At 49.0% G+C, this 24730-nt stretch overlaps 2 protein-coding genes across 7 annotated transcripts in view; both read right to left on the bottom strand.

Moving 5' to 3' along the window:
• Positions 1 to 16943, bottom strand: part of IP6K1 (inositol hexakisphosphate kinase 1) — a 37255-nt gene extending 20312 nt beyond the window's left edge. The window contains exons 1-3 of one of the 6 annotated variants that reach the window (XM_083869148.1): positions 16782 to 16943; positions 16372 to 16426; positions 11932 to 12031 (exon numbers count right to left, since the gene is read on the bottom strand). The gene's annotated coding sequence lies outside the window, so the exon portion shown is untranslated. Of the gene's footprint in view, positions 1 to 11931; positions 12032 to 16170; positions 16322 to 16363; positions 16427 to 16781 lie in introns of those variants that run through there. The other 5 variants (XM_083869144.1, XM_083869143.1, XM_083869147.1 and 2 more) reach the window with 5 other exon arrangements.
• Positions 16944 to 18223: 1280 nt separating this feature from the next.
• Positions 18224 to 24185, bottom strand: CDHR4 (cadherin related family member 4; the record flags this gene model as incomplete). Its single annotated transcript, XM_083869848.1, is given in 21 exon segments — positions 18224 to 18437; positions 18573 to 18603; positions 18688 to 18728; positions 18731 to 18753; positions 19747 to 19782; positions 19860 to 19999; positions 20070 to 20272; positions 20346 to 20493; positions 20567 to 20706; positions 20787 to 21002; positions 21180 to 21282; positions 21563 to 21713; positions 21804 to 21969; positions 22050 to 22186; positions 22260 to 22363; positions 22797 to 22892; positions 23001 to 23083; positions 23163 to 23325; positions 23398 to 23594; positions 23729 to 23749; positions 24134 to 24185. Coding segments are annotated over 21 exon segments (2307 nt in total). The 3' UTR covers positions 18224 to 18381.
• Between the last annotated feature and the right edge of the window lie 545 nt (positions 24186 to 24730).

The following is a 24730-nucleotide window of genomic DNA, read 5'->3' as shown; positions in this document are numbered from 1 at the left end:
AACCCATATACACACAGCTGTCTTCTGGCAGGTAGTCAAACCTGAGGCAGTGGGAGTTTTACAGGGGTCAAGATCTTGCAGGATTCATCTAGATCTATTTTCTGCTGCTGTGAGATGAAATATGAAAATGGGAGAGGAATTGATCACAGAGGCAACAGAGCTTTGCACAGGGATTGTTTCTCTCCTTGCAAAAGGTGACCTCCCAAAGCCTCTGATTCTCCTCTCCTTTAAGAGGATTGTGAATCCTACCCTTGGGAGACTTCTGCTCAGCTACCAGCCCACTGTTATTACACATTAATACTGTGTCTTGTCTCCTCATTGCTATCAGCAGAGAGATATTAGAAAAATTTATAAGATTGCTGCTCAAAGATCAGACTTTTAATGGAATCTCTAATGCAAGTAGGGAAAGCCACAGCCAGTGATGTTTGGAGGGGACTCTTCTTTGTGCTGTCACACCCAGTTGCAGACCTGCTTAGTGCTTTCCTGCTCAAATCCCAGTTCAGCTTATCTGCACATGCAGGCTGCTGACTACCCTGGAAGCAGACATTTCAGCAAAGAAAGACTGAAAAGCAGAGATCATCGTATGCTAAAAAATTAGGGCAAGTCTAGTGGATGTGGTTCACAGCTCCTCAGCTCATGCACTGAAGCAGAGCCTCAGCAGGCACTAAGCCCAGGTGGGCTGTCAGGAAGTGAAAACAGCAATGCCCTGCAAGAACATGCTGGCACCTCAGAGGGGAAGCCAAAGAACAGAATGCAGCACATTCAGTTACATAAATCCTTCTTTTTCACAGACATCAGACACCAAGAATCTGAGGACAACTTTCCCCCTGTTCTTCTGGGTGTTTCTCACCTTCCAACAAGACACCATTTAGACACTTCTGAATGGAGTCTACAAAGCAAATCCTGAGTCTTCCCTAGACAACATAACCAGCAATCATTCCCCTTGCCACTTGACAGTGCACACATGTAAAGCAATCCATACTGCCACAGAGGTGAACACATATTTTTTCTTCATAAGGCACTCAAAATTACAATGCATTATGTATTCCACAGTTACAAAAATCTGTGAGACTAGACACAAAGGGAAACCTCAACAGGAAGGAACACACTGCCAATATCTCTGTGAATGGAGATTTAGGATGAGATTAGACACAAGCTAAATCTAATGGACATGGTCAGCTCCCATTTGGGACAAATGGCAAAGTGTTCTCAGAAGAAAGAAAAAAAAAAGTACTGGCTAACACAAGAGAAGATCTCAGATGCATCTGTAAGGACGCTCTGTGGTTTTGACTGTTTCAGACTACACAGTGCAAGAGCAAAGTGCAGCCAAGAGTTAAAAGAGTTTTAACCAGTAACTGCACAGAGAAGCCACAGGGTTAACCAGAGACACACAAAAGCCGTAAGGAGCTGGACCCATGAAGAATTACTACAAAAGCCATAAACACAGAGGAGCTAAAATGACATTCCTTAGGCAGTTCTGATAAAGTAAGAATGATCTGTAGCTTTCCAAGAGACCACTAAATGAAAGATAAATGTAAGCAGCTTGTGGTGAACTTGGATTTTTAGTATGGTTCTCAACTTTCAAATTATGATGCTTTTAAAACAGAAAAAATACCTCTGATTAGAAAGTCAGTTGCTGCAGATAATAGATCCCCACAGAAAAATACACAACTAGGACAAAAAAGGAACTCCTAATTGCCGTTTTTGATTCTGCAGTAGCAAAAAACCTCAAGACCAGCATTATGTAAGACCATTAACCTCTTTGCTCATAACTGGCACCTTAATTTAGCACGCTACCACATTTGAAAGCTTAAACTGAATTCTTAATTCCAATGCATACCACTGGCTGCAGCAAGGCAGTAATAGCAGTATTGGAAAGAAAAAAAAAAATCCCAAAGCAAACACCATACACTGAATTTTATAATTACAGTTCCTTGGGCATAAGTATATAGACCTTAGCCCGACCAGATCTAATGAAACAGTATTCTTTTCAGACTGGCAATCCTGAAAAGATTATCAGATGCACCACAGTATCTTAGGAACACTGAAGAGAATTCAAAGTGCACATTAGATACAGAAAGTCTCCAGATTGCCTCTTATAATAACAAGTTTGTTAAATCCCAAGAAGCCGTAACCCACTGAAAACAAAATTACTTTGTTTTGACTGATGGTTTTTCTTCTTTTCAAACTAACCTTGCAGCATTCCAAACACATTCTCCCTAGGTATGACTAAAATCTCCAAAACTACCATGTACTGTATTTAACTACAATTCAGTGCCAATCACGGACACACGTGACTAAATGAAAAACAAAACAAGATAATCTTGAAGAACATTCATGTGAACCTCCCCTACTTCTTCCCAAGAAAAGACAGATTAATCTTCTACACTGATAATGAGCCAGACTGATGAATTTCAACCAGACAGCCTCCTAAATACTGTCTTGCATCCACTCTTATCACATTCTGGCAAAGAATGACATTCAGGAGGGAAAAAAAAGACTGATTAAGAGCCTACTTTCAGAAGCTAACGTCCTGTGTGGAAAGAGCTCTATGAATCACCCGTTCATCCACGTCTGACTCCATTTACTCTTCAGAATTCCCTGATGTGCTTGAATTCATACTCCACCCATCCAGTCTGTAATGTCCCAACTTGCATACAAGAACACTGTGGGAGAATGTCAAAACACCCAGCATACTCAAGCTAAATGGCCTCTAGTGCTCTTTCTCATCCACAAATCCGATTATTTGATCACAGAAGACAATGAGGTGCGTCAGACACAACTTACAGTCCGTAAATCCATACTAACTGTTCCTAGTCACATTCCTTTACATGTTTCACACAGGAAAGGAAAAGTTGGTCCTGTGTACCAACAGGATCTGACTCGTGACTGTCCCCAGGACTCAAGTGAGACTGACCACCCTTTGGGCCTAGTTTGAAGATAGGTGATCAGAGATGTGTCAGCATCCCTGTGACATTTCCAAGATGACCAAGACTGGCACCACAGCCCCACTGGGTCCCATGGCTCCAATTCTCTCAAGTAATCCCACACTGTTTCCATTTGCTTCTGACTGCTGGTTCCTCTTTCAACCTTGTTCTCTAGACACAAAAGCCAGGACACCTTGTAACTGAAGACTCACTCAAGCATAAAAACCACCAAATACCTCAAGGAAGTCTGTGCATCACTCATCCAAGCCCCCTTATTTAGCAGAGTCTTCGTTTACCCTTTGACTGCCAGTGTAAAGGTAGAAGTTATGTCAAAATTACAACAAATGTTGCAAAAGGCACTTCCAGTGAGAAAGCAGCTGCTTCCCCCTTTCCAAGACAGAAATGCGGACTAACATGGCCAAGTTTATTCTGTCTGTATTCCAGGTTGTCAAAGAAACCCCAGGTCACTTTGCAGACATAAAACAAACTTGCTCGAGTTGAATGACCCCATTTCTAAAACATTTGGCAAAACAATCTCCTCCTCACTGTTGGCCAGGCTAAGTGTATTTTGCAAATGGAAGTTAAGTCTGTAAAGAGCAAACCTAGACCCCCCGCGCCCCCCCCCCCCCAAAAAAAAAAAAAAAAAAAACCTCTACAAAAGTTGCATGAAGAAGCTTCTTTCCAGCTTTAACTAAGAATAAAAATCTAGATGACAGAATAAGGAACTAAGATTTCACACACTTAGATGCCAGCTCTCCTGATTGCTCTTAGTACAGAAATGGAGATGTTTTATGATGACTCCATTCTCTCATGGCTTTAACATGCACATCATTTCAGTGTGTCAATGAGGGGGAACTGCAGGAGAGAGAACTCTGAGCTGCTGCAATGCTCCCCAAGTGAAAGGAGAGCCAAGGTATGGAAGACTTTCAGCCCAGGTTCCGGCACTGAGCAGGCGTCTCATCGTGCCACGCTCCCACTGCCAGGGCAGCAGCAGTGCCTGCTGTGCCTGAGAGCCAGCACACAAGTGCCACAACAACAAACAAAAGTACTTTTTATCAAACTCCACAACTCGCAAGTCTCCCCTGCCCCCTTCTGGGAACAACATGGATTTGAAAACTTCGGTAGCTTCTTCCAAGGATAGAATTGTTTACTTGGGCAAACAACAACAACAAAAAACCCCAGAAAGATCTTTGCCTCGAGCTTAGTGTCCCTTCAGCAAAGACAGGGATGTTATTAAATGCATCTCCTGCAGCAGCAGAGGCAGACTCAAACTGGATTTTCTTCACCCATACACTGAAGCCACTGTCAAGAACTCTTGCCTGCCAGAAAATGGCCGGAGAACTCACTACAGCTCAACTGTTATGACTGAGCTGATTCACTCCTTAGGTCACGATGCAGATGCGCAATGCAGGCTCCCTGTCCTCTACCCCAATGTTGTAACTCAGCTACTTACTAGCCCCAAATTAATAAAAGAAGAAAGTAAAGAAAAAAATAGCAACTGCAGCAAAACTTGCATGATACATATTAACTGCTCAAAAACCTTCTCTGTGAGTTATAGAAACCACATTCTATTAAGCTGCTGACTGAGACCTGACTTAAGCAAAAATCCCTTTGCAGTGACTTATTTATATTGAGACTTTAAATGCAAAAGACAAACAAGCCTCATTAGGGGCAGAGGCAAAAAAGTTCTCCCACCTGCCTCTTCCTACCACTGCTAACAAGGAGAACATCACACTGCTGTTTATATGTGCAGTTTTCCATTTTGTAATGCTTAAAAAAAGAAGCTGCACTTTCCTCTTTACCTTCAGAGCACACTCCTGCAATATTCTGCTCAGAAAGCTTAGCCAGATATTCGAACACTTTTCCTTTGTCTTTGTTTTGCCTGTAGACTACATTAGTTTCTTGCTGAACCAAGACCCCACATCCCATTCCCACCTGGGACAAGGAGAAGGGAATTTTCAAAGCATGGCTACTGGTAAGCAGCCATTTAGGATCTGTGAAGGGAAATGTTTCTCATCTTGAAGAGACTGACCCCACAGTCAAGATCCAGACACTTCATCCAAAAAGCACATTGTGAACAACAACACATCCTGTGCAAAGGGAGGGGAGAGCAAAGTCAGCTGGTAAGGAGCAGAAGCTGGCTCCAGTACTCAGGAAGCAGCACAAATGTTTTGTTTCCTTAGGAATTAGGACAACATATAGATTTAAACCCATCAAGCCTAAGAGTTATGCATCAAAACTAAACACAGACTTGCCACAAAGAACCATCACAAGCCAGCTAATCGCACCCTTAGGGTCTCTGTAAACCAGTGTTTGATTTGGTTCACTTCAAGCTCACTGTAAAGCAGCTTTACAATTCCTATCATACACTGTGGGCTGTGACACCACTCTGATCCATCTCATCCTCAGATCTATACGTTGCCCTTTTTCTGAGCAGCCTGAGAATTAATTATATGGAAATGAACAGTGGGATTCCAAGCAACTGGCTCTCTTAAAGGAGCTGGGGACTGCAGGAACTCTGCCTTCAGAAAATCTGTGGCAATGTCCATTCAGTACAACTCCTGTTTTAAAGAATGAGTTTAAGACCCAAACAAGCAAACACTGGTACTACACTCATCTTCTCACTTCTGTGGCCAGAATTAAACATCTGCTCAGCCATGGCTTGAGTTCTACCTCTTGTCACCACCAGATCACATCAGAGCAGCATCCCGACTGAGGATGTTCTGCCAAAATTGGACGTGATACACAAACAGCAGCTCTGAACAAAAAGATTAACAGTCTGCCGTTTAACATGTTGTCTGCCTAAGCTCCACCTACCCCTCCATGGAATGCAAGGCACTAACAGCTTCACAGCCTCATGTGAGCTGGAATTTCAGTACCCAAGAGGACTTTAATCTCACATATGCAGACAGAGATACACCAGGGCGTTTTGGCAGTTACAACAGCATTTGAGAGTGAGTGGAGGGGCATGTGCATCAGAATTTTCTCTTTCTCTGTCTAACTGTGAAGACAAAGCTAAACAAATGTTTTGCTTCAGCTACACTCATCTTTTTCTACATGGGGAAGCAGAAAACACATTTATTTGGCAGGTTGTCCTTAATGGCATTCTGCAGTTTTATCAGACAGTACAACTTGCGTCTGAACACTGGTAAAACACTTAAAACCAGGAGAAACGCAGCATTTCTTACATCTCTCTGCTAAAGTTTAACAGGTCAGCAAAGTGCTCTGTTTGATTTGGTTATTTTAGTTAGCTTTTAGATAACCTGAGATTACCCAAATGGAAAGGAAAGAACCAGGAATAGGCTACTGGTTTTGATGCTTCCACTGAATGTTTCCATGATGTTGGTAAAACCATCCAGTTGTGTACTTCAGCCAGCAGAAAAACAGCTTTTCAGAAAGTCAAATAAATTGTTCCTACCTTGCTACTTCTATATCATATTTTAAAGCCAGAAGTTTGGCAATAATTTCACTTTTCATGATCACCTTGCACTTCTTTTCAACTTAGTCTTGCCTGGTAATTAAAATTCTCAAAATCTAAAGAATTAGAACAACTGAATTGGTTTTGTTAATATGGATTCAAATTAGGGCACCTGATTTGAATGAATGTGGTGCTGTTTGGCTGAAGATACAAATCCTTGAGCAACTTTTCTGTTCATATGGCAGAAACAGAAAGTCAGTCTAGGAGCACATCAGCCCAACAGAAAGATTTAAGTAAAAGCAAGATTATCCAAACAAGCTCGCTTCACCCTGGCACACAAATTCTTTTGCCAAAAGGAGCAGTTGTTACCTAGTGGTTTGTTCTGCTACTGTAATTCTGAGACAGGGATACTAAACAAAATTTGGGGCTTTCCTAAACATCTGAAAAACGTCAGAGAAATGCGAGGCAGTCAGTTAAAAATACTCGAGATTATACCAATGCTCAGGACACCACTTAATTTACTGTATAAGAAAATGGAATTGCAGATTGCCCTGTAATTTCGAGTATGCTAGAATAAATATACCAAGGTTTGCACAGATAGGTAAAATCTTCTATGCCCAACCGAGAGATATGCCCTCTTCTCTTGCTGCAACTCTTTCTAACTTTATATTGGCAATGAAAAAAGTAGTTCAGCTAGAAAAGACATATTTTGGGCCCCCATTTTTCTATCTGATTGTTTTTCCTCGAAAAAAGTGCTACTCACAATGACAAATAAAACACACTTTCCCTTCTCAACACCTTCAGCAAAACAAGCTTTACCTTAGAAGTGTAATTTTATCACTGTCACTGCATCTACATTAAGGGATTCCACTGTCAGAGCTTCACCAGGTGAGGATGAACATGCTGATTAATGCAGCTGTCCCAAGCAGTTGTAGCAGAAACAGCCTTAGAAGCACATCCACAGGGAGTTAAAGCCAGATAATCACGTTGCAAATCCATGCTCCCTACTTGATACCGGTTTAATTTTCCTACGTAGGTGACCCTTGAGGGTCACAGGCAAGAAAACATGAGCTATAACTTCTCAAATGGACATTTCACTGTGTTTTTTTCTCCATGAGAAAATAGCAATGGAAGGTACATTCTTATATACAGTATATTCTCTTGTACTGTCAACTCACTAAAAAAGGGCAAACTAAAAACACTGAAAAGGAAAGAGGAAAAAAAAACAAGCTCTAGGTCAGGGGAGAAAAATCTCAATGTAAGTGCTGCAAGAAAGTAAATAATGCCATGGAAAATTCAAGGATAAAGGCAACATTTAATTTTTGATGTTAGGAACGGGAAATCATGAGGTCTGTCATGGCAAACATACTTTAGACAAAGACAGCGCACTAAATCTAGTGCTTAAGTAGAATATATGATATAGTATCTGACGGGACTGAAAGCTAATGTAGTCGTTTCCTCTGAAACTAGGTAAAACTCTAAACAGAATTTCACACAAGGATACTCTCAACCCTTCAATATGGCAGAAAACACACAACACACAACCCAGGGTCATGGAGGGGATTTTGATCTGGGCCTGTTGTTATCCTGTAACTCTCCTGAGGATCAGCATAATCTGCAAGGCTTTCAATCGTACTGAAAAATCTTAAAGCTGTTAAAATACCTTGGGGTTGTTTTGTGGCTTGCAGCATGTTCTGGAAGGTAAAGGACAAAAAATTAACAGGAGGCCCAGCCAGCTGAGTGGAAATGAAAGACAATCTGAACCTGAAGCTGTCTTCTCAGGAGACACATGCATGAGTCAGACAATCACAACTTCAAGCTTAGCAAGGTGCTACATGTTCTGAAGGACAAAACCCAAAACCTAGCATTTAAAAATGTCTGCAAGATTTTACCTCATCAGGAGCCAGTACAACCATCCTTTGGTATCTTCTTCTAGTAAACCTCACACTTCCAAGGGATCCAATGTAACTTGGCTTTGCAAAAGGAGATTTCCAAGAAGGGCACCCTGAACACAGTTCACTCCACTGTATTTCTCAAGCACCTTCCAAAGGGACCTTTAATATTCCAAACCTCCATTATTATTCTCTTATACACTAACCCAGGGCAGCAGGCCCCTTGAAATGTTCTACCACATCAAACAGCTCTGTCTGAAAGAACAAGAAACTTTTCCTCTTCACTGGAAATGAAAAATCAGACAAACAAAGCCTATAGATTTAACTTCCTGTTCACTGCGGCAGTCGTAAACGAGTCCCAGTAAACACTCCACAGGTCACAAATTCCCAATACCTTATCTAAATGTTAAGCTGCTGAAGTGGATCTGAAAGCTCCTTCCAACAGGCTTTCTAGTGTGCCACTTACAACAGCTGAGGCCATTGGTTATGTAAGAGATGTAAAGCCAAAGCACAAAAAGTATGTTAAACCTGATATGTCAAATTGGTTTGTAGATAATTAAATGGAACACCTGCATGTACATAAAAAAATTTTTTGCTCCATATGCTAAAAAAGCACGCTCATCTGGAAGTCACAAAAATTGCAGCAAGTTTGTTTTTAACAGCAAAGCCTCTCTCAAGTGTATTACAGCTACCTTGGTTTTTCACACTTTAGATTCTCCTAAAGACACTGCAAGGCCATGTGCAGGTTGGTTTGGGTTTTTTTTCTACAAAATAACAGTCTGCTAAATCACAGGTATTCTCACAGCCACAATACATCACGGGCTGTATACAGCTGGGGAAAGCCAATTTCCCTTTCATTTTCTCTTCCAGATCAATACAGTGTGATAACATGTGCCAAAAGCTTATCATTTCAGGCTGAAAAACACAAAATAACAAGTATTATGAGTGGAAAATAACACAGAGTTCTCTTCCTTGAGAATTATAAAGAAAAACTGCAAATGTCAGGAAACCTGAAACAAAGTGCTTTGCACTCACACAACCTGGCAAGATCACTACCACTGGACACTGATCTTTGGCAGAATTCTTAAAAGGCTTTGAATGTTCTTCTAGTTGTCATATCACCATGGGATGAACTCCAAAAACAAAGTCTCAAACAGTTCACCATCTAACCTGTGATCTTTAATTGCCAGGTTTTAGGAAGATATTTTAGCTGCAGTGAATAAAGACCTTGGTTCACTTTTGGCTGGTGAATGATACAATACCCTTAACTATTTTAACTAGGAATATTTGAGTCAAGCTGCATTCACAAATGAGAAATAATTTTCAAGACTACTGGATTTTGTCATTATATGAACCAAATTGTCAAAAGGTTGTTTTCTAAGTTGCTGAAATTCATTGGACATGTCAGTACTAAGGATGCTACATCACTAACACACAGACCACAGGAATGGAAATTTCTGTGATCTTACTTAACTAAAGCTAAGAATAATTAAGGGTAAAAACAGAAACCCCCAAGTGTTGTTACCACAGGAAAAAAAAAACAAAAACAAAAACAGTGTGCAGAGCACCTGAAGAAAAGTGAAAACTATTCAGACTCTGCATGATGCACAACAGTGATACCTACTCAGTCTGATTAAAATAGAGTTATTTTCCTCAGTTCTGTAAAAATAAAAGATGCATAAAGCATGCCTGATAATGCTTATTGGTTCACATTTAGCTTACTGTCAAATTTTAGTAAGTGTATTCAGGTCAACACTTGTGGTAAGAACCATGAAGTATTAAGACCTCAATTACATAAAAAAGATTTATGCCCAAGTAAAGGAAATGCCAACTGCACAGCATAAGAAAACACACTTACAATATCTGGTTCTAATGGAAAATAAAGCAAACCACTCCATTATTTGCAAAAGTACAGGGGATCCATAAACATTTTATACAGTGTACATTTAATCTAAGTAAAATCCACATCTTTGAGACGAACATGATGTGTGTTTTATTACAGGAAGCATGGGGGTGTTTAAGAAACTACCTAAAAAAACCTTGCATATGTATTGTTTCAACACAAACTGAGCTTCAGACTGCTTCAACAATTCTTTTGGGACAGACTCAAAAGACTGAAGCTGAAAGTTCTTTTTATTTCTGTATTGTGGGATCAGAGTCAACTCCCGTGAATTCAACAGGTCTATTCCTCAGATGTGTCACAGAAGACTATATATAGAGCTTTATAATGAGACCACAGCTTGGAAAAGTGCAATAAACCTTTCACCAAGCAGCAGTGCTATGAGGGTCTTCCAAAGCTCAAGGACTTTGCTATTTTTTTAACCAACAAACCAACATGAGAGCAGCACATCTCATCTTCTGCAATAGCTCCAGCAATTTCATGGTGGTTACTCGATGGCTTGATTCAGACACTGAGTAAGACACGGGACTGTGCAGCCCCCAGGCTTCTCTCCCAAATCCTTCCTGCTTTAAATAACTCCCTGACATCTGCACTCGGTGGTGCACTGATTTTGGTGCTCAAAGCTGCTTATCGCCTATAGTTAGCTGTAATGAGATCATGACTGCTCCCCACACGTGCTTAAGCTGCTCAGACAGTACTGTCAAAGGACACAGAACAAACAGCCAGTCCTATCTTCTTGTGCCCTTTTTAAGATTTCTAACCTCACTTTTGGAAATGCTCGACAATACTTTGATACCGACAATGGAACAACATTAATTGGAATTAAAGATCACATGGTATTTTGCATTAATGCAAAATTAAATTAAAAAATTAAAAAAATTAAAAAAATTAAAAATTAAATTAGAAATTAAAAAAAAATGGGGGAAAAGCAACTCAGCATAGAACTGGGCGGGGGGGGGGGAAAGAAAAGAGAAATGTCAGAACAGAATATGGAAGCTATACAGTAGTTTAGCTTTAGATCAGTACTTAAGGCAGCAGTGAGAGACACAGGCAAATGCCCTGAAGAGAAGGCACCAAGGTGTCTCCTCTCCCTGCCCCAGGAAGATACTTGTGGAGCTCAGCTTCTCCAGTCATTGCCTGTTGCATTTCAAACCTTGTAAGACCATTACCCTCACAGGTCAGGGGCTTCCCCACCAGGAAACTGAACTGCGTGACAACAACTGAAACACACCACGTCTAAAGAAAACAAAGGTCATTTGAGTCTGTTTATACCACAGGTATACTGAGTCATATCTTTGTTGATAAAGAGCGGGGGAAAAACAGGTATGATTGACTTTCTTCCAAATTCAGGACAGCACCAGCCAACTTCTTTGAAACTGAAAGACTATCAGACCAGCCGTATCAGCTTTAGCAAACTAACCTCAGAGTAGAAAGGAAAAAAGCAGATAAAGAGTTCTGAAATCATTGTAAGGTGATTCAGCTGCAAATCAGCCACTTAAATGGTCAGAATTACCTAAAGTATGAGTGAGCCTCCAAATCTTGGAATTGTAGTTCTCATTACAAAGAACTGACACTGATTTGGTGAATGAACAGGACTCTGTGCTAGTGCACTTACCTGGCTGCTCCTGCCATGTCCTTCGAAGATAAGAGCAAAACACCTTCTCACAAACTATATCTACATATTCTTACTTGAAGGGTAAAATTACAAAGGGAGAGGTAAAGAGCAAGCAGTTTATTTCTCTTTGCATCTCTAAGGTGGCTGCATATGTATTCTGAGCAAAACAAAAAAGTCACCTTGGAGATGTCACCCAAGCTCCTTTGGCTGAGCAGTCACTGGAATATGGAGCCAACTTCTCACAATCAAGAGGGAGCAGGACCCCAGAAGCAAGTCAGCCTGCAAAATGATGTATGGAAATGTGTTAGCAAGTCCTAAATTAGCTTTTATTTAGATCTTTACTTGCTTGTCAATTCAGAATGTTTGAGAGCATGCCTTCCCTAGAGACTGGGACTGGAATTCACAAGTTCCTTTCAGGATGCCAATGCTCTCACTCATTCCTGCGGGCTCTGACAGATGCTCTTCACCAAACCCACCAGTTGGGCTGGGGGGACACCCTGTCCCCAGTTGCCTCAGCTACCCTCAGCTGAAAATTCCCAACCACGGAGCAGAGCAGGATCCACGACTGCTCCTCATCAGGCCAGGATGGGCATTAGGGAAGAAAGGCTGAAGCAGAGTATATTAAACCCCAGCAGCTGCACAGGCCTGGTTGTAGGCACCAACACAAGGGAGGTTGTGTCTGGCAAAGCAGCAGGACAGCTGGTGAAGGAGATAACCTTTCTAACTACAAAAGCTAAATCAAAGACAGCTTATCTACTGCAGCTCCCGAGCACATGTAGTGACGCTCCTACCAGGACAGACACATCCACATCATAACCTCTTTCACTGCTTTTATCAGATTGGGTTGACACAGATCTTCTAATAAAATTATGGCAGCTATCTCCATGTTATTTTTTAACAGAACAACTGCATCCATTTTAACTACTGTGGACACATTATACAGATAGAGAGACGCCCTGTAATAGCAAGGCTTATTCCTTTACTCCCAAAGAAGGCTTTCAGACATTAATGACACAGTTAATGCCACTCAAAATGCATAGAGAGGAGCCTGTGGAAATAAATAAAGGCAAAGGACTTGCACCTCAGTACCATCTGCAGAGTGGTTCACACCAGCACGGACTACACAGGAAGCACAGGCAGCCCAACACACGGATTAAGAAAACTGTATCTATTAGGAAGCACATCCACCCGAAGAGCACACTGGGAAAGCCAAAAATAACAGCTGCTGCCACATCAGCACAGCACAACACTGCGCACAGGCGATGCCTGCAAAACAGAAACTAAGCAGCCACACACACACACTTCCTCTTCCTCCCCCCACCAGCCCTACAACACCAGCAACAGACCTGATATTAAACACTGGCCAGCATCCTGCTCTGCATTCCTGTCACATCAGGAACAGAAATGGGGGAGACTGCTAGCTGCTCCTCCATATAGCTGAAGGGCTCCTTCGGTTTACAGCACGTAACACAAATACTTGACGTGACCCTTGCAGAGGGTTCTGTCACATTTTCTTTTCTTTTGCTTCTTTTTTTGAGCTCGCCCATTTTAGAGCTCACTTGCGACCCTCCGTACTCACTGGACTTGTTTTTGATACATTCCCTCTCAAAGACTGAGAGGTCAGAAATAAAAGCAGTTGTTCCTAGGCATGTCCATTGTATAAACAACCAAACAGAGAGCCACACACCAACTCTGCAAGTCAAGTTCAATGCTAAACCCTGCCCAGCACCAAAACAATGTGACACTGTCAAATGCAAGAGTAAACAAACCAGGCTGCAGCTTTTTGTTAATACTGAGTTCTGAGACCACAAATCCCAGCATCAACACTCCACTGAGACACTCACATCTCCAACATGTTGCAAGCTAATTCCTGATGGAGAAATTGGGGGAATCTACTGACAGTAAGTGAAGTGTCTGGGTTACACTGCAATAATCAAGGCCTCTGACAGATTTTTCCATGGCTTCAGTATCTGCATTTCAACCACATATGGAAGAGACACACCTCTTTCTAGAGCATGGGTTCTGGATATCCAATTCAAACTCAGCACCTACATTTCTTATCCTAAAGAAAAGCACAGTCACTGCTACCCCATACCCAGCACGCCAGTCAGAATTCACCAGATCCACAAAAACCTTTAGGCATGGAGAAAACTAACTAAAAACTGAAATCTGAGAAGCAATCAAACCTTTTTACAAGCATTTGGTGATCCACTGGACCAAAGAGACTGGGCCCTGTAAGCAGATGGTCAACAAATAGCCCTGAGCCTGTACAGGGCTCCTCATCTCACACCAGTCAAGCTCAACAAGGTCACATTTCAGAGTTTAATCATTTTACCCAAAAGGAATAAGCTCCATATTTGTGGGAGAAAAGGAAACAAACCAGGCAGCTCAGATAGGATGAGCGGCACACGCAATTGCGTCATGAAGAGGAAATCATAACACTTGTTAAAAGGTCAATTAGCTGATTAAGGGCACAGGTACCACTCCAGCCTGGGCACTTTTTTGACCTCAGAGCGCTTGCTACTCTAACCTTAACTTTTCACTACGCACAATGCAAGACAGAGTAACTTTCAAGTCACTTGATTTGCATCATTTGCCAAGAAAGGTGATCTCAAAGCACCTCTAATTTTTATTTCTATAATATTTTTATAAGAAGGACATGCTCAGTGCTGTCAACCTGATGATGAGGCACACAATGATTCACAGAAGTAGGAGAGAAGCATGGGCACTACTGTTTCATTTAATTCTTAAATATACGTAAAAATGTGGTTCAAAATTATATTTAAATACAAGAAAATAGATAATGTAAAAACACATTGTTGCACTCTTACACAGCCACACTGCAGATTACCCTAAACTCAGATAAGACCCCACTCCAGCCCCATTTCCCCTGCACATGCAAAATCATTTAAGCACCCAAAAAGCTGGGTAGAAAAACAGAGATTTTGTCTTCAGCTTGATCAGTCTGTAGGCAACTCTGATACTCATCTGCACAGGCACAAGCAACAAGGCAAGAACCTCCTATGAGTTGCAGTCTATACTTGCATGAGCTGAAGTACCTGTGAAACCACACATGGAACATGAAACTGGTGATCAGAAGAAGATCTTAAAAACTGTACCCTTTCTCATCTCAACAGATAATTGTGCTTACTTGCCCTTCTTCTATGCAAGAAACATGTAAAACTACCACAGAGGGCCTAATGAAAAACCAGAGGGTCCAGGAGAGTGTCCCACCAGCACATCCTACTCTTTCCATCAAAGATCCCTATGTTATAATGTTGTATACATCAGCTCCCCCCTCCAGAAGCTAAGGATCACTTCCCCTGTTCTCCCCAAAGTCCTCACTAGACAGGAAGCAAAGGCAAGGCCATGAAAAAGGACATCTCAGATCAGCCTAACAGGCTCTAACCAGGATAGAATAGGTTGTTCATCCATGCACCTGGAAATGGTTGTGCTGAAAAAGCTGAGAGGGTATGAAACACCCTTTAAGAAAGAAAAAGAAAAATTAGCATTGGGACAGTTCAAAACATTGATAAAACAAGAATTTGATGTAGTGGAAAAAGTAACCCAATGTTATCTTCCTTTACCGAGCTCACAACTAAATCTTTTTACAACCTACCACTTTCCTTCCAGCTCCAAAACAAAGCACTTACCTTAAGTCAGAGCTAAACTAACCCAGAAAAATACTTCAAAATCTAAATAATAAGGAATTGTTACATGGTATTAGGAGAGACCTATTTAGGGTTACAGTGAGAACATCCAATAACCGATACACCTAATCCTAAAACACTTTGAAGCTCCCGACAGAATTTCTATAAAAAAGAAGCTCCCGACAGAATTTCTATAAAAAAAGAAATCAGAAACTTCATTCAGTTACAAAACAAGAATACCATTATTTTTCTCTATCAAAAGCCTGACCGCACACACAAGTGTCAGCATATCAGCTGCAGGTGACAGTTCACTACAATGAGACTTCCACAAGACACTACTGAATATTATTTTGTGAGACAAGCTACTAACTATGATTACAAAGCCCTAATGACCACAAAAACATTGCATTAAATAAGAACAGAGACCCAAGCTCCCACCATTCCTGCATCATTCAGTGTTTCGTTAGCAAAGGCCAATTTTGGAATCCAGCTCTGGAAGCTCTGAAAACCAAGATAAGCCAGGTGAACCTGAAGAGAGGAAAAGCAGATGGAGCAAAAACAGAGCAAGACAGGTTGAAACTACAAAGGCAGCACATACTAAAGCATATTGCTTGGGGGGGGGGGAAAAAAAAGAAAAAAGAAAAAAAAAAAAAAAAAAAGAAAAAAGAAAGAAGGCTGATGCTGAGCTTAAAAATGAAGGAATACGGACTCTAGGACCAGTATAAATTCAGAGTAGTTAAAAAACGAACAGGAGTCGGTACCACCTACCCTAATTCAACCCCTCCTTGGAAACCCCGGGGAACGTTGGTCCTGATCCAGGTCTGCAGACCCACGAGCACATCGGGCCCGGGGGAGTGCCCGGCACTCGGGATGTCCCCACCGGGGCAGCCAGCGCTCCCGGGGCCACCCACACCCCTCCCCTGCCGGGGGGCAGCACGGACGGGCCCCTGGTCCCACCAACCTCCTCACCATGTTGGTTTCATGTTACTGCCGCGGTTTCCGAGCTCCTTCCTGCGCGCAGCTCCTGTGGAAGGCAAGGAAGGGCACAAAGGGAGGGGAGGCTCGCTGTGCCCGCTGGGCAGGGCCCTGCCCCGGCACCGCGCTGCCCAGCCCAGGAACCCCGCCCCGGCCGTGCCCCGGGCGGGCCCCGCAGGGAAAGCGGCCGGATCTCACCCACGCACACACGGGGACGGTACCGGGCTCCCTCCAGCCCCTCCTCACGGGGCCGCGCACGGACCCCTCCATTCCAGGCCCATCCCGGTACTCGCTGCCCCCTCACCCCGGCCGCTCACGGTACCGTGCCCGTGCACCCCCTCTCCCTTCACGGGGCCGCACCCGGGTCTCCCCTTCACGGCAGCGTGCTCGGCTCGGCCCCTCACCGTGGGCAGTCCCCGCCCGGCGCGGCTCACGGGGCCGGCGCTGCCTGCCCGGCCGGGACAACAGAACGCGGAGCCCCAGCGCCACCGCTCCCCACCGCTCGAATCAACAACAAGATGGCGGCGCCCGAGCGGGCGGGGCCCGGCGCTGGCCGTCATAGCAACCGCGCCGTCCAAAGCCCGCCCCGCCGCCCTGCGCGCGCCAATCCACGTCGGAGTCCCGCCCCAGGGGGGCCCCTTTGGACGCTCATAGGTCAAAACCGGTGTCGCTCAAGCGAAAAGCCGAACCGCCCTTACCCGAGCGTGGACGGTAGCGCACGTTAGGCACACGTGATGCCAGTCAGAGCCCCGCCCTCTGGCGAGCAGCGCCGTCTCATTGGCTGTCCGCGGAGAAGGAGGGGCGCTCGGCCAATGGGCGCGGCCCGCGCGGGCTGGGCGCGCCCCGCCGGGCTCCGAACCGCGCTCCGGACCCACCCCCGGCAACCGCGCTCCCCCATCGGAGCCCGCTCCCGGCCGTCTGCACTCCGTGCTCCCCGATACACTCACACCCGGCCGTCCCGCGGTCCCACACTCCGAGCTCCCCGCCCTGACCCCCGGGGCCGCTCTTCGTGCCCCTCCGGCCGCCGCTCCGAGCGGGGTCTTGCCAATAGGACACGCTCACGGACCACTCCGGTACCATAAAGGGTTAAATTCCCGAACGGTCACGGTTCCCGTGGGTTCAGGGCAAAAGGGACCCTCAGGCAAAGTCACAGAGGTGACCCCTCTCGCTGTGAAATTTCACGGCTGGCCCCTGCTCCCCGTCCCTCCCCTTAGTCACCTACTCCCCAAATTAGTCTCTTCCCTCTTATCCCGCCAGCGCTTCATTTCCCGAGGAGCTGCCAGGGAGGCGTCCCGTGGCGCACTCCTTTGAAATTCAAATAACCGGTTTTCCGCCTCCCGCTGACGCCTTTACAGCCTCCCATTCCTCCTGCGGCGTCCCGCTCACCTGCACCCACGCTAACTCACTTTTTCTCCCAATTATCAACCCATCCCCTCTGCCGAGCAGCTGCTCATCTCACCCGTTTGCGCCTGCGAGCGCTGGAACAAACACGAGCTTGAGGGGGACACGGGAAGCGGGGCAAAAATTGCTCAAAATTACCCGTGGTTGCGTTTTCTTGCCCCAGATGACCTCCCTGTGGAGGACTGCCCCGGCTGAGCCACATCCAGAGGCTACAAAGGTGTTTCTGTAACCGAAGCAGACTTGGCCCAAGCTCTGGTAACATTTTTTCGCAGTGCCAAGCCCGGTGCGAATCCTTGTCCTGGATCACGCTGCTCCCATCGCTAACCAGACAGTGCTAATGACCACCACAGCAGGACAGCCAGCAGCAGCACTGCCCGGTAACGAGACTCCCTGAGGCAATCACAGCAGTGTGTGCAATCTCTGACACCATTTATTAGCTCTAGACCGGCTGAGGTGGCTCAGGGTCTGGCTGCACCCCGTGTGAAGCACTTTGGCCACAAGGAATGGGTCTCCTCGGAGGCCACAGCAGCTGTCTGCCAGTGCCCAGTGCTCTGCCCGTGTGGAGCTGTGGGTCACAAGCAGCCCCTCGTCAAGCCAAGCCCGTCAGATCCAGCGCCCAGCCCCGGTCACGCTGTTGAAGAAATAGTCCCTGCGGGTGCCTGAGATGGAGGCAGCAGTCAGTCACTGCCACATGGGCCTGGCCCTCATCTCTCCTGTCCCCAGACCCCTCTGCCTGGGGGACACAGCCCAAGGCTGCTGTTGGGGCTGCTGGGGCTGTGGGACAGGGCACTCACATGGGTCCTGAGCACAGCCATCACGCTGCCCCTGTGCAGAGGAGAGGCTGCTGAGGGCCACAGAGCTCTTCCTGCCTCCCTGGCACGGCACCCACCCTCGCTGCCACATACTTACTGAGCTGCTGGCATGTGGGTGTCCGTGTTCCTCTTTGCCCCACTGTGCTCCACCACATCCCAGGAGCTGCAGAAGGAAAAGGGGAAGGGAGGGAATGCTGTCAGTGATGGGCTGCCGGCCTCAACCCCAAGAGATGCCACTGGGAGCAACCTGCCAGCCAGGTTTTGCCCTGCCAGCCATGCCCTGTTAAGCCCATCATCCACCTACCTGATTGTCTCCTGGCACAGAAGGGGACTGTGACAGGGCTGTGCTCCCCCAAGCACCACCACCAGTGGTGCTTGAGCACTCAGTGCCTGAGCACTAAGCAGGTCTGCCACCACATCTGCCTTTCCCCATGTACTGGCACACATCTCTCTCGTGCTTGGAGGATGCTGTGCTGGGGGAGCTGCCAGGGCCACACACAGGGGCTGAGCCTGGGTCTTCTCTCTTGCATAGTCACCACAGCCCCAGTGTCACCAAGCACTGTGTCCCCATCCTCAGCAATGAATCTGGATCCAGCTTTGCATCACCTCAGGGTAGTAATGCCACTGGAGGTGACTGTTATCCTGCCCATGAGCTTGCATGTCTCCTCCTTGCTGTGCAGACACTTGGCACAGGCTGGTCTCCTCAGGCTCTCTCCTATGTCACCCATCACTATCACTGATCCTCCAGGGGTTGTGCAGCCTGCTCACCTCCTCCCTAGGAGCTTTCCCTGACAAAGGGGGCTCACCTCTGCTAAACACGGGCTCCCCTGGTGAGCTGCAGTGACCTCAGCCCTACTGCCAGGACCCAGCCTTGCAGTAGGCATTGGCACCAGCACTGTGCCATCCCACCCTGTCCACTGCAGAGTTTGTGCCCCAGCCAACATTGACATCACTGTCTACTGGCCAAATTGCTCTCTCTGCTCTCATAGCTCCCATCAGGGCTGCACCCTTGCCCTGAGCAGAGACAGCTCCCTGGCACAGCAAGCCATGGCCAAATGCAGAGTCTATTAAACATACCCCATGTGCTGTGTCTCCCTGGCTACCTGCAAGGACAGTACAACTGCCAATATGACCACCCTAGCCATAAAGCGCTCACCTCTTGGCCAGGAACAGCTTGCCAGGGGCCCGGTTGCTGTGGGAGGAGCAGAAGGCAGCCATGAACCCTTAGTCTTGCTCACTGTGCACGCCGTGAGGCGGGCTGGAGCTCACCTGCGCAGCAGGTTCCGGGCCGTGCAGCCCAGGGTGCCCAGCAGCAGGGCACCAGAGATGGTCAGCACGGCTACAAACCAGGCCGGTGGGTGCCACACGGCCTCTGTCCGCACGACAACCAGCGGCTCCCTCTTCAGCGTCTGCGGAGGCAGCGGGGTGAGGGGCCATGGGAGGTTCAATGGACCCTGGAGCACCAGCTGCCCTACTCACCGTGGGCTGGGTGGTGGTGCTGGGTGGCACCGGGGTGCTCCGGGGGGTGACGTGCACCACCAGGGCCACCACACTGCTGCGGCGGCGGGCGGCAGAGCCACCCCACACCTCCACCAGCAGGACAAAGGGCTGGGGCTCGGCTCGGTCACTGGGGAGGTAGACAAGGGTGTTCCCTTCCAGCCGAAAGCACCCGTCTTCATTGCCTGGACCGGAGAGTCTGCTCAGCGTCGCACCACGGCGAGGGCTGTTTTGTGCCGTGGCTTGGCCGCTCCTCACCTCCCACAATGGTGTAAGTCAGCGCGGCACTGTCGGGGCTGCTGTGGCACGCCAGGCGGGTGACAGGCTGGCGGCTGCCCGGGAACCCAGCCGTGATCCGCAGCTCCTGCACCTCGGGGATGCACACCGGCAGCGGGTCCGGCACAGCCTGCAGGGGGAAGCGGTAGGGCACCCACAGTCCTCGCACCCACCACAGCTCACCCAGTGGGCTGCCCTCACACCTGCAGGCGCACAGACACGTCGCACAGACAGCTCTGCCTCTTCCTTAGGTCCAGGTCATTATGCGTGTCCGTCAGCCGCACCACCAGCCTGTAATTCTTCTGCTGCTGGGAGTCCAGGGATCCCACCACGCGGATCTTGCCTGTGGGAAGGCAGGAGCTGCTGGGAACTGGTAGGTGCCATGGGGTGTGGCGGGGGCTGGGGAAGGGACCGGCTGCTCACCAGTGCGCCTGTCGATGGAGAAGGGCTGTGCAGGGCCAGAGCCCCCCTCCAGGCTGTACTCGAGGCTGTCTCGGGGGTAGTCTCTGTCAGTGCCAGCCACACGCCCCACGAGGCTGCCGAAAGCTGCTGTCTCTAGCACGGTGAAGGAGGCACTGCTGGGGCACGCCGGCCTGAATTCATTGACAGGTGTCACCGTCACAAGCACAGGCACACGGGCTGTGTGGCACACAGGTGCTTAACCATGCTGGCACCACCCCACAGCCTGTGCCAGGCTGGGGGACATGGGGACAGAGGCACCCCCGCCTGGGGTGGGCATCTCTGAGGCAGCACGGAAGGAATGTTTCCTCTGTGATCTGCTGGTTTGGGGACTGGGAAAGGGACACAGGCACTCACTGCTCTGTAGGGGCTGCCCTCCCACTGTCACTACAATGGTAGCTGTGAGCTGGAAGCCCAGAGCAGCCATGGCCTCCGAGTCATAGTCCAGGGTGGTGTTGACCTGCCAAGCCAGGAGGGGAATGTCAGGCAGAGCCGAGGTGCTCTGCAAAGCTCAGATGTGCTGCAAAGCCAGAGTATCCCACAAAGCCAGGTGTCTCACAAAGCTGCAATGCCAGAAGAGAAGGAGGGAGCCAGTATGGAGAACGAGCACGCCTAGGAGAGCAGGGAGCCCTGACCCAGAACCTGGCACGACAGCACATGTCACAGGGTCCCACTTGTCCCACTGGGCTCCGGGGTCTGGGCTTGCTGTCCACCTGGGCACTGCCCACGGCCCCGCTCACCTTCAGCTGTGGCCCCTCCATGCAGAAGTGGGAGAGGGAGGAGGGAGGCCCCTCAAGAGCATAGTGCAGACGCCTATCAGTGCTGGCAGAATTGGTGCACCTCAGTCTCACCAAGGTCTCACCGGGGGACACAGTTTCAGGCACCTGGGACCTGTGGCAGGGCAGCCAGCAGCTCAGCCTCTGTCCCATGACCTGGGTGCAGCAGAGAGTCCCATGCCCCCCACTCCCCCCTGAACCATACACAAAGATGGCTGGGACACATCTTGGTGCCTGACGGTCTGTCCCCTGCACAGTGATATTGACCGTGGCGGTGGCGTGGTCCTCGGGGTGCAGCCTGTTGTAAGCCTGGATGAGGAGGTGGACACGGGTCCTCTCCAGCCGGCGGGTGCTGCGGATCTCACCCGTCCCTGCAGGAGGAGCTAGGGCCTTACACTGGGCACAGGGACAGGGACAGGGTGTCCTTGGGGATCCCCGTTGCCCTGCTCACTCTCGTCAATGGTAAAGAGTTCAGGAGCCACAGGAGCGAGGATGGCATAGTGGACATTTTCACCTCCGGCACAGACCTGTGTGACCACCTCCCAGGGGCCAATGCTTTCTGTCACCGTCACAGCCCTGTGTGGCTCCCTGCAGGTGAGGTTGGACATTGTGGTGCAGCCTGGTGCCACCAGCACCCCCCTCCTGGCCCAACCTCACTCACGGGAAAGTGACACGGGGACGAAGTGATGGCTGCACCTCCACCTTTACAGCCCCACTGCAGTTGTGCCCATGACGATCTGTCACCTCGATCTCCAACCTGAATGTCTGTGGGGAAGCATCGGGGCAGCTGTGGGACAGCTCTGAGTGGTACCAATAATGGGGATAGGGATAGTGATGAGGCTACTAATAGGGACAGAGACAGGAATTGCAATGGGATGGGAACAGAAACAGGGACAAAGGAGAGGGGGGAAAGCACAAGAATGGGGCTTGGAGTAGGAACAGAGGTGGAAAGAGGTGTGGAGATGGAGATGAGTATGAGCTGGAGACTAGAATGGGCAGGAATACAGACAGGGATGAGGGTACAAGCAGGACTCGAGATACAGAAAGAGGATAGGGACCAGGCTGGAGCACTTGTGGCTCCAGGGCGAGACGGGGATCTAATGGGAAGAGCAGGATGTGGAGAGCTGTGACCAGGGAGGGCCTAAGCCCCGGTGGACTGAGAGGTGGCTGTGACCAGCCTGGGGCTGCTGGTGCCCACCTGGGTGTCCTTGTAGGGGTCAAAACCCTTGTCAGGTGCCAGCACCAGGCCTCGGCGGGTGAGCGTGAGTGGCGTGTTGCGGTTTCGTAGCGTGAACTGCAGAAAGGAGGAGGATGGGAAGCCCTGTCCCATACCCGGGGTTCTGCTGTCTCCAAGGCCGCCCCCTCCTGTGGGGGTGTGGCCCTCTAAGGAGCTGCCACTCACCGTCAGTCCAAGTGGCTGTGGCAGCACCGCATACAGGGGTGTCCGCGGCGCTACATCCGCCAGCACCTGCACCACGTCACCCTCTGGAGCACAGCACAACTGTGGGAGCTTGGTGCTGACGGGCACCCACAGCCCCCACTGCCCTGTGCCCCTGTTTCCTACCTGGACTGGCAAAGCGGCTGTCACAGCGCAGCACATGCCCTGGTGTCACCTGGACGTAGAGCCGCTCCTCCACCTCATCCTCCCCAGGACAAGCAGCCCTCAGGATCAGTGTGTACTGGCTCAACTGGCGGGCATCGAGCTCTGCACCAGCAGCCAGTGTCACCTGCCATGGAGACACAGTCACTCAGCAGGGCTCCTGCCAGCCCCAGCCCCACTCCCTATTCCCCAGTCACACCTCTGCCCAGAATGTGGTGGCATCCTTGGGGTCAGAGCTGATGGCGATGGAGTTGAAGGGGTGGTTGGGCTCGATGCTATCCAGGGTGACATTGGGACTGCTGCTTGAGTTGCTGCAGGACACGGTCACCTCAGCGACGCGGGTGCCCGGCACCGCGTCCTCACTCAGGGTCACCACACGGGGCAAGTCAGGCAGGACTGGTGGGAGACCCCAGGGACCACTGATGGATCATCCAGCTGAGCTTATGGAGCTCTGCTCCTGCACCTAAGCACCAACGCAGGTACAGGTTCCCCTGCCAGGCACAGTCGGGTCCAAAACACCCCACTCTTACCTGTTGCTCTGACGAAAGTCCCTGCAAAGAGGAGAGTGTCACTCCAGCCTGCCAGGTACGCCCTGCCAGTGCCCTGGGGAGGCCTCAGAACTCCCTCTGTGAGATGCTCTGATGAAACCCCAATGGTGTCTGGATATGCCACAGTGGTGCCCAAAAGAAGCCCCAGTAACATCCTGGCAAGGCTGAGGACACTCTGAGGACACCTGGGCAATGCCCTGAGCATTGTGCAGTGCCTCCTCCCCGCCTCAGCCCAGCCAGGCAGCTGCCAATCCCTCTGCCTAGCCTGGGCTCAGCCCCAGGAATGCGGGAACAACCGAGGACAGCCTCTCCCCTGCCCTCTTCTTCTCAGTCATCCCCCCAGGATCTGGCAAAGGGTGACAAACACTATGACAATGAAGCACCTACCTGGGGCACAGAGGCTGAGGAGGAGGAAGGTGAAGTGGCCGTGCGTGCCCATGGCTCGCTGGGTGTTTGGGACAAACTGCAGCCGGTTGCCAGGGGTGCTGGGCACCTCCCCGGCCCGGCGTCACGCTGTCCATTCCCACCCGTGGTGGCCGTCCCGGCCACGGGAGGGACAAGGCACGGCTCCAGTGCCCCCGGCTCTGCACGCCGCCCCTCCCAGCCCCTCACCACTCGCAGCTCCGCGGGGTTTGGCTGCCACCCCACGCTGCTTCACCGCGCGGCACGCTCGGGAACCGGGAAAATTAGCTGGGAGGTAATTTTTGGCCGTATTCTCGTTCATTTGCAAACCAGTGCCGCTTCTCCCGGGATTTCCATTAAGCGCTATTAGTTCCCAATTAACGGGCGCTGCGGCCGGGGTCACTCTTCCTTTCCCTTCCCTTCCCTTCCCTTCCCTCCTCCAGCGCCCGGCCCGGCTCTGGCAGCCCGGCGGCGGGGGGTGCCGAGGGGGGCTGCCCTCCCTCCCTCCCTCCCGCCGGGGCGCACCGGGCTGCGGGACACGGATCCCGCCCGGCCCCGCGGTGCCCGGGTGGTGCCCGGCGC

This window comes from Zosterops lateralis (assembly GCF_965231275.1).
Source record: "Zosterops lateralis genome assembly, chromosome: 11".
Taxonomy (NCBI): Eukaryota; Metazoa; Chordata; class Aves; order Passeriformes; family Zosteropidae; genus Zosterops; species Zosterops lateralis.
The sequence above is the reverse complement of the archived record's forward strand: the minus strand, read 5'-3'. Positions and strand labels throughout refer to the sequence as shown.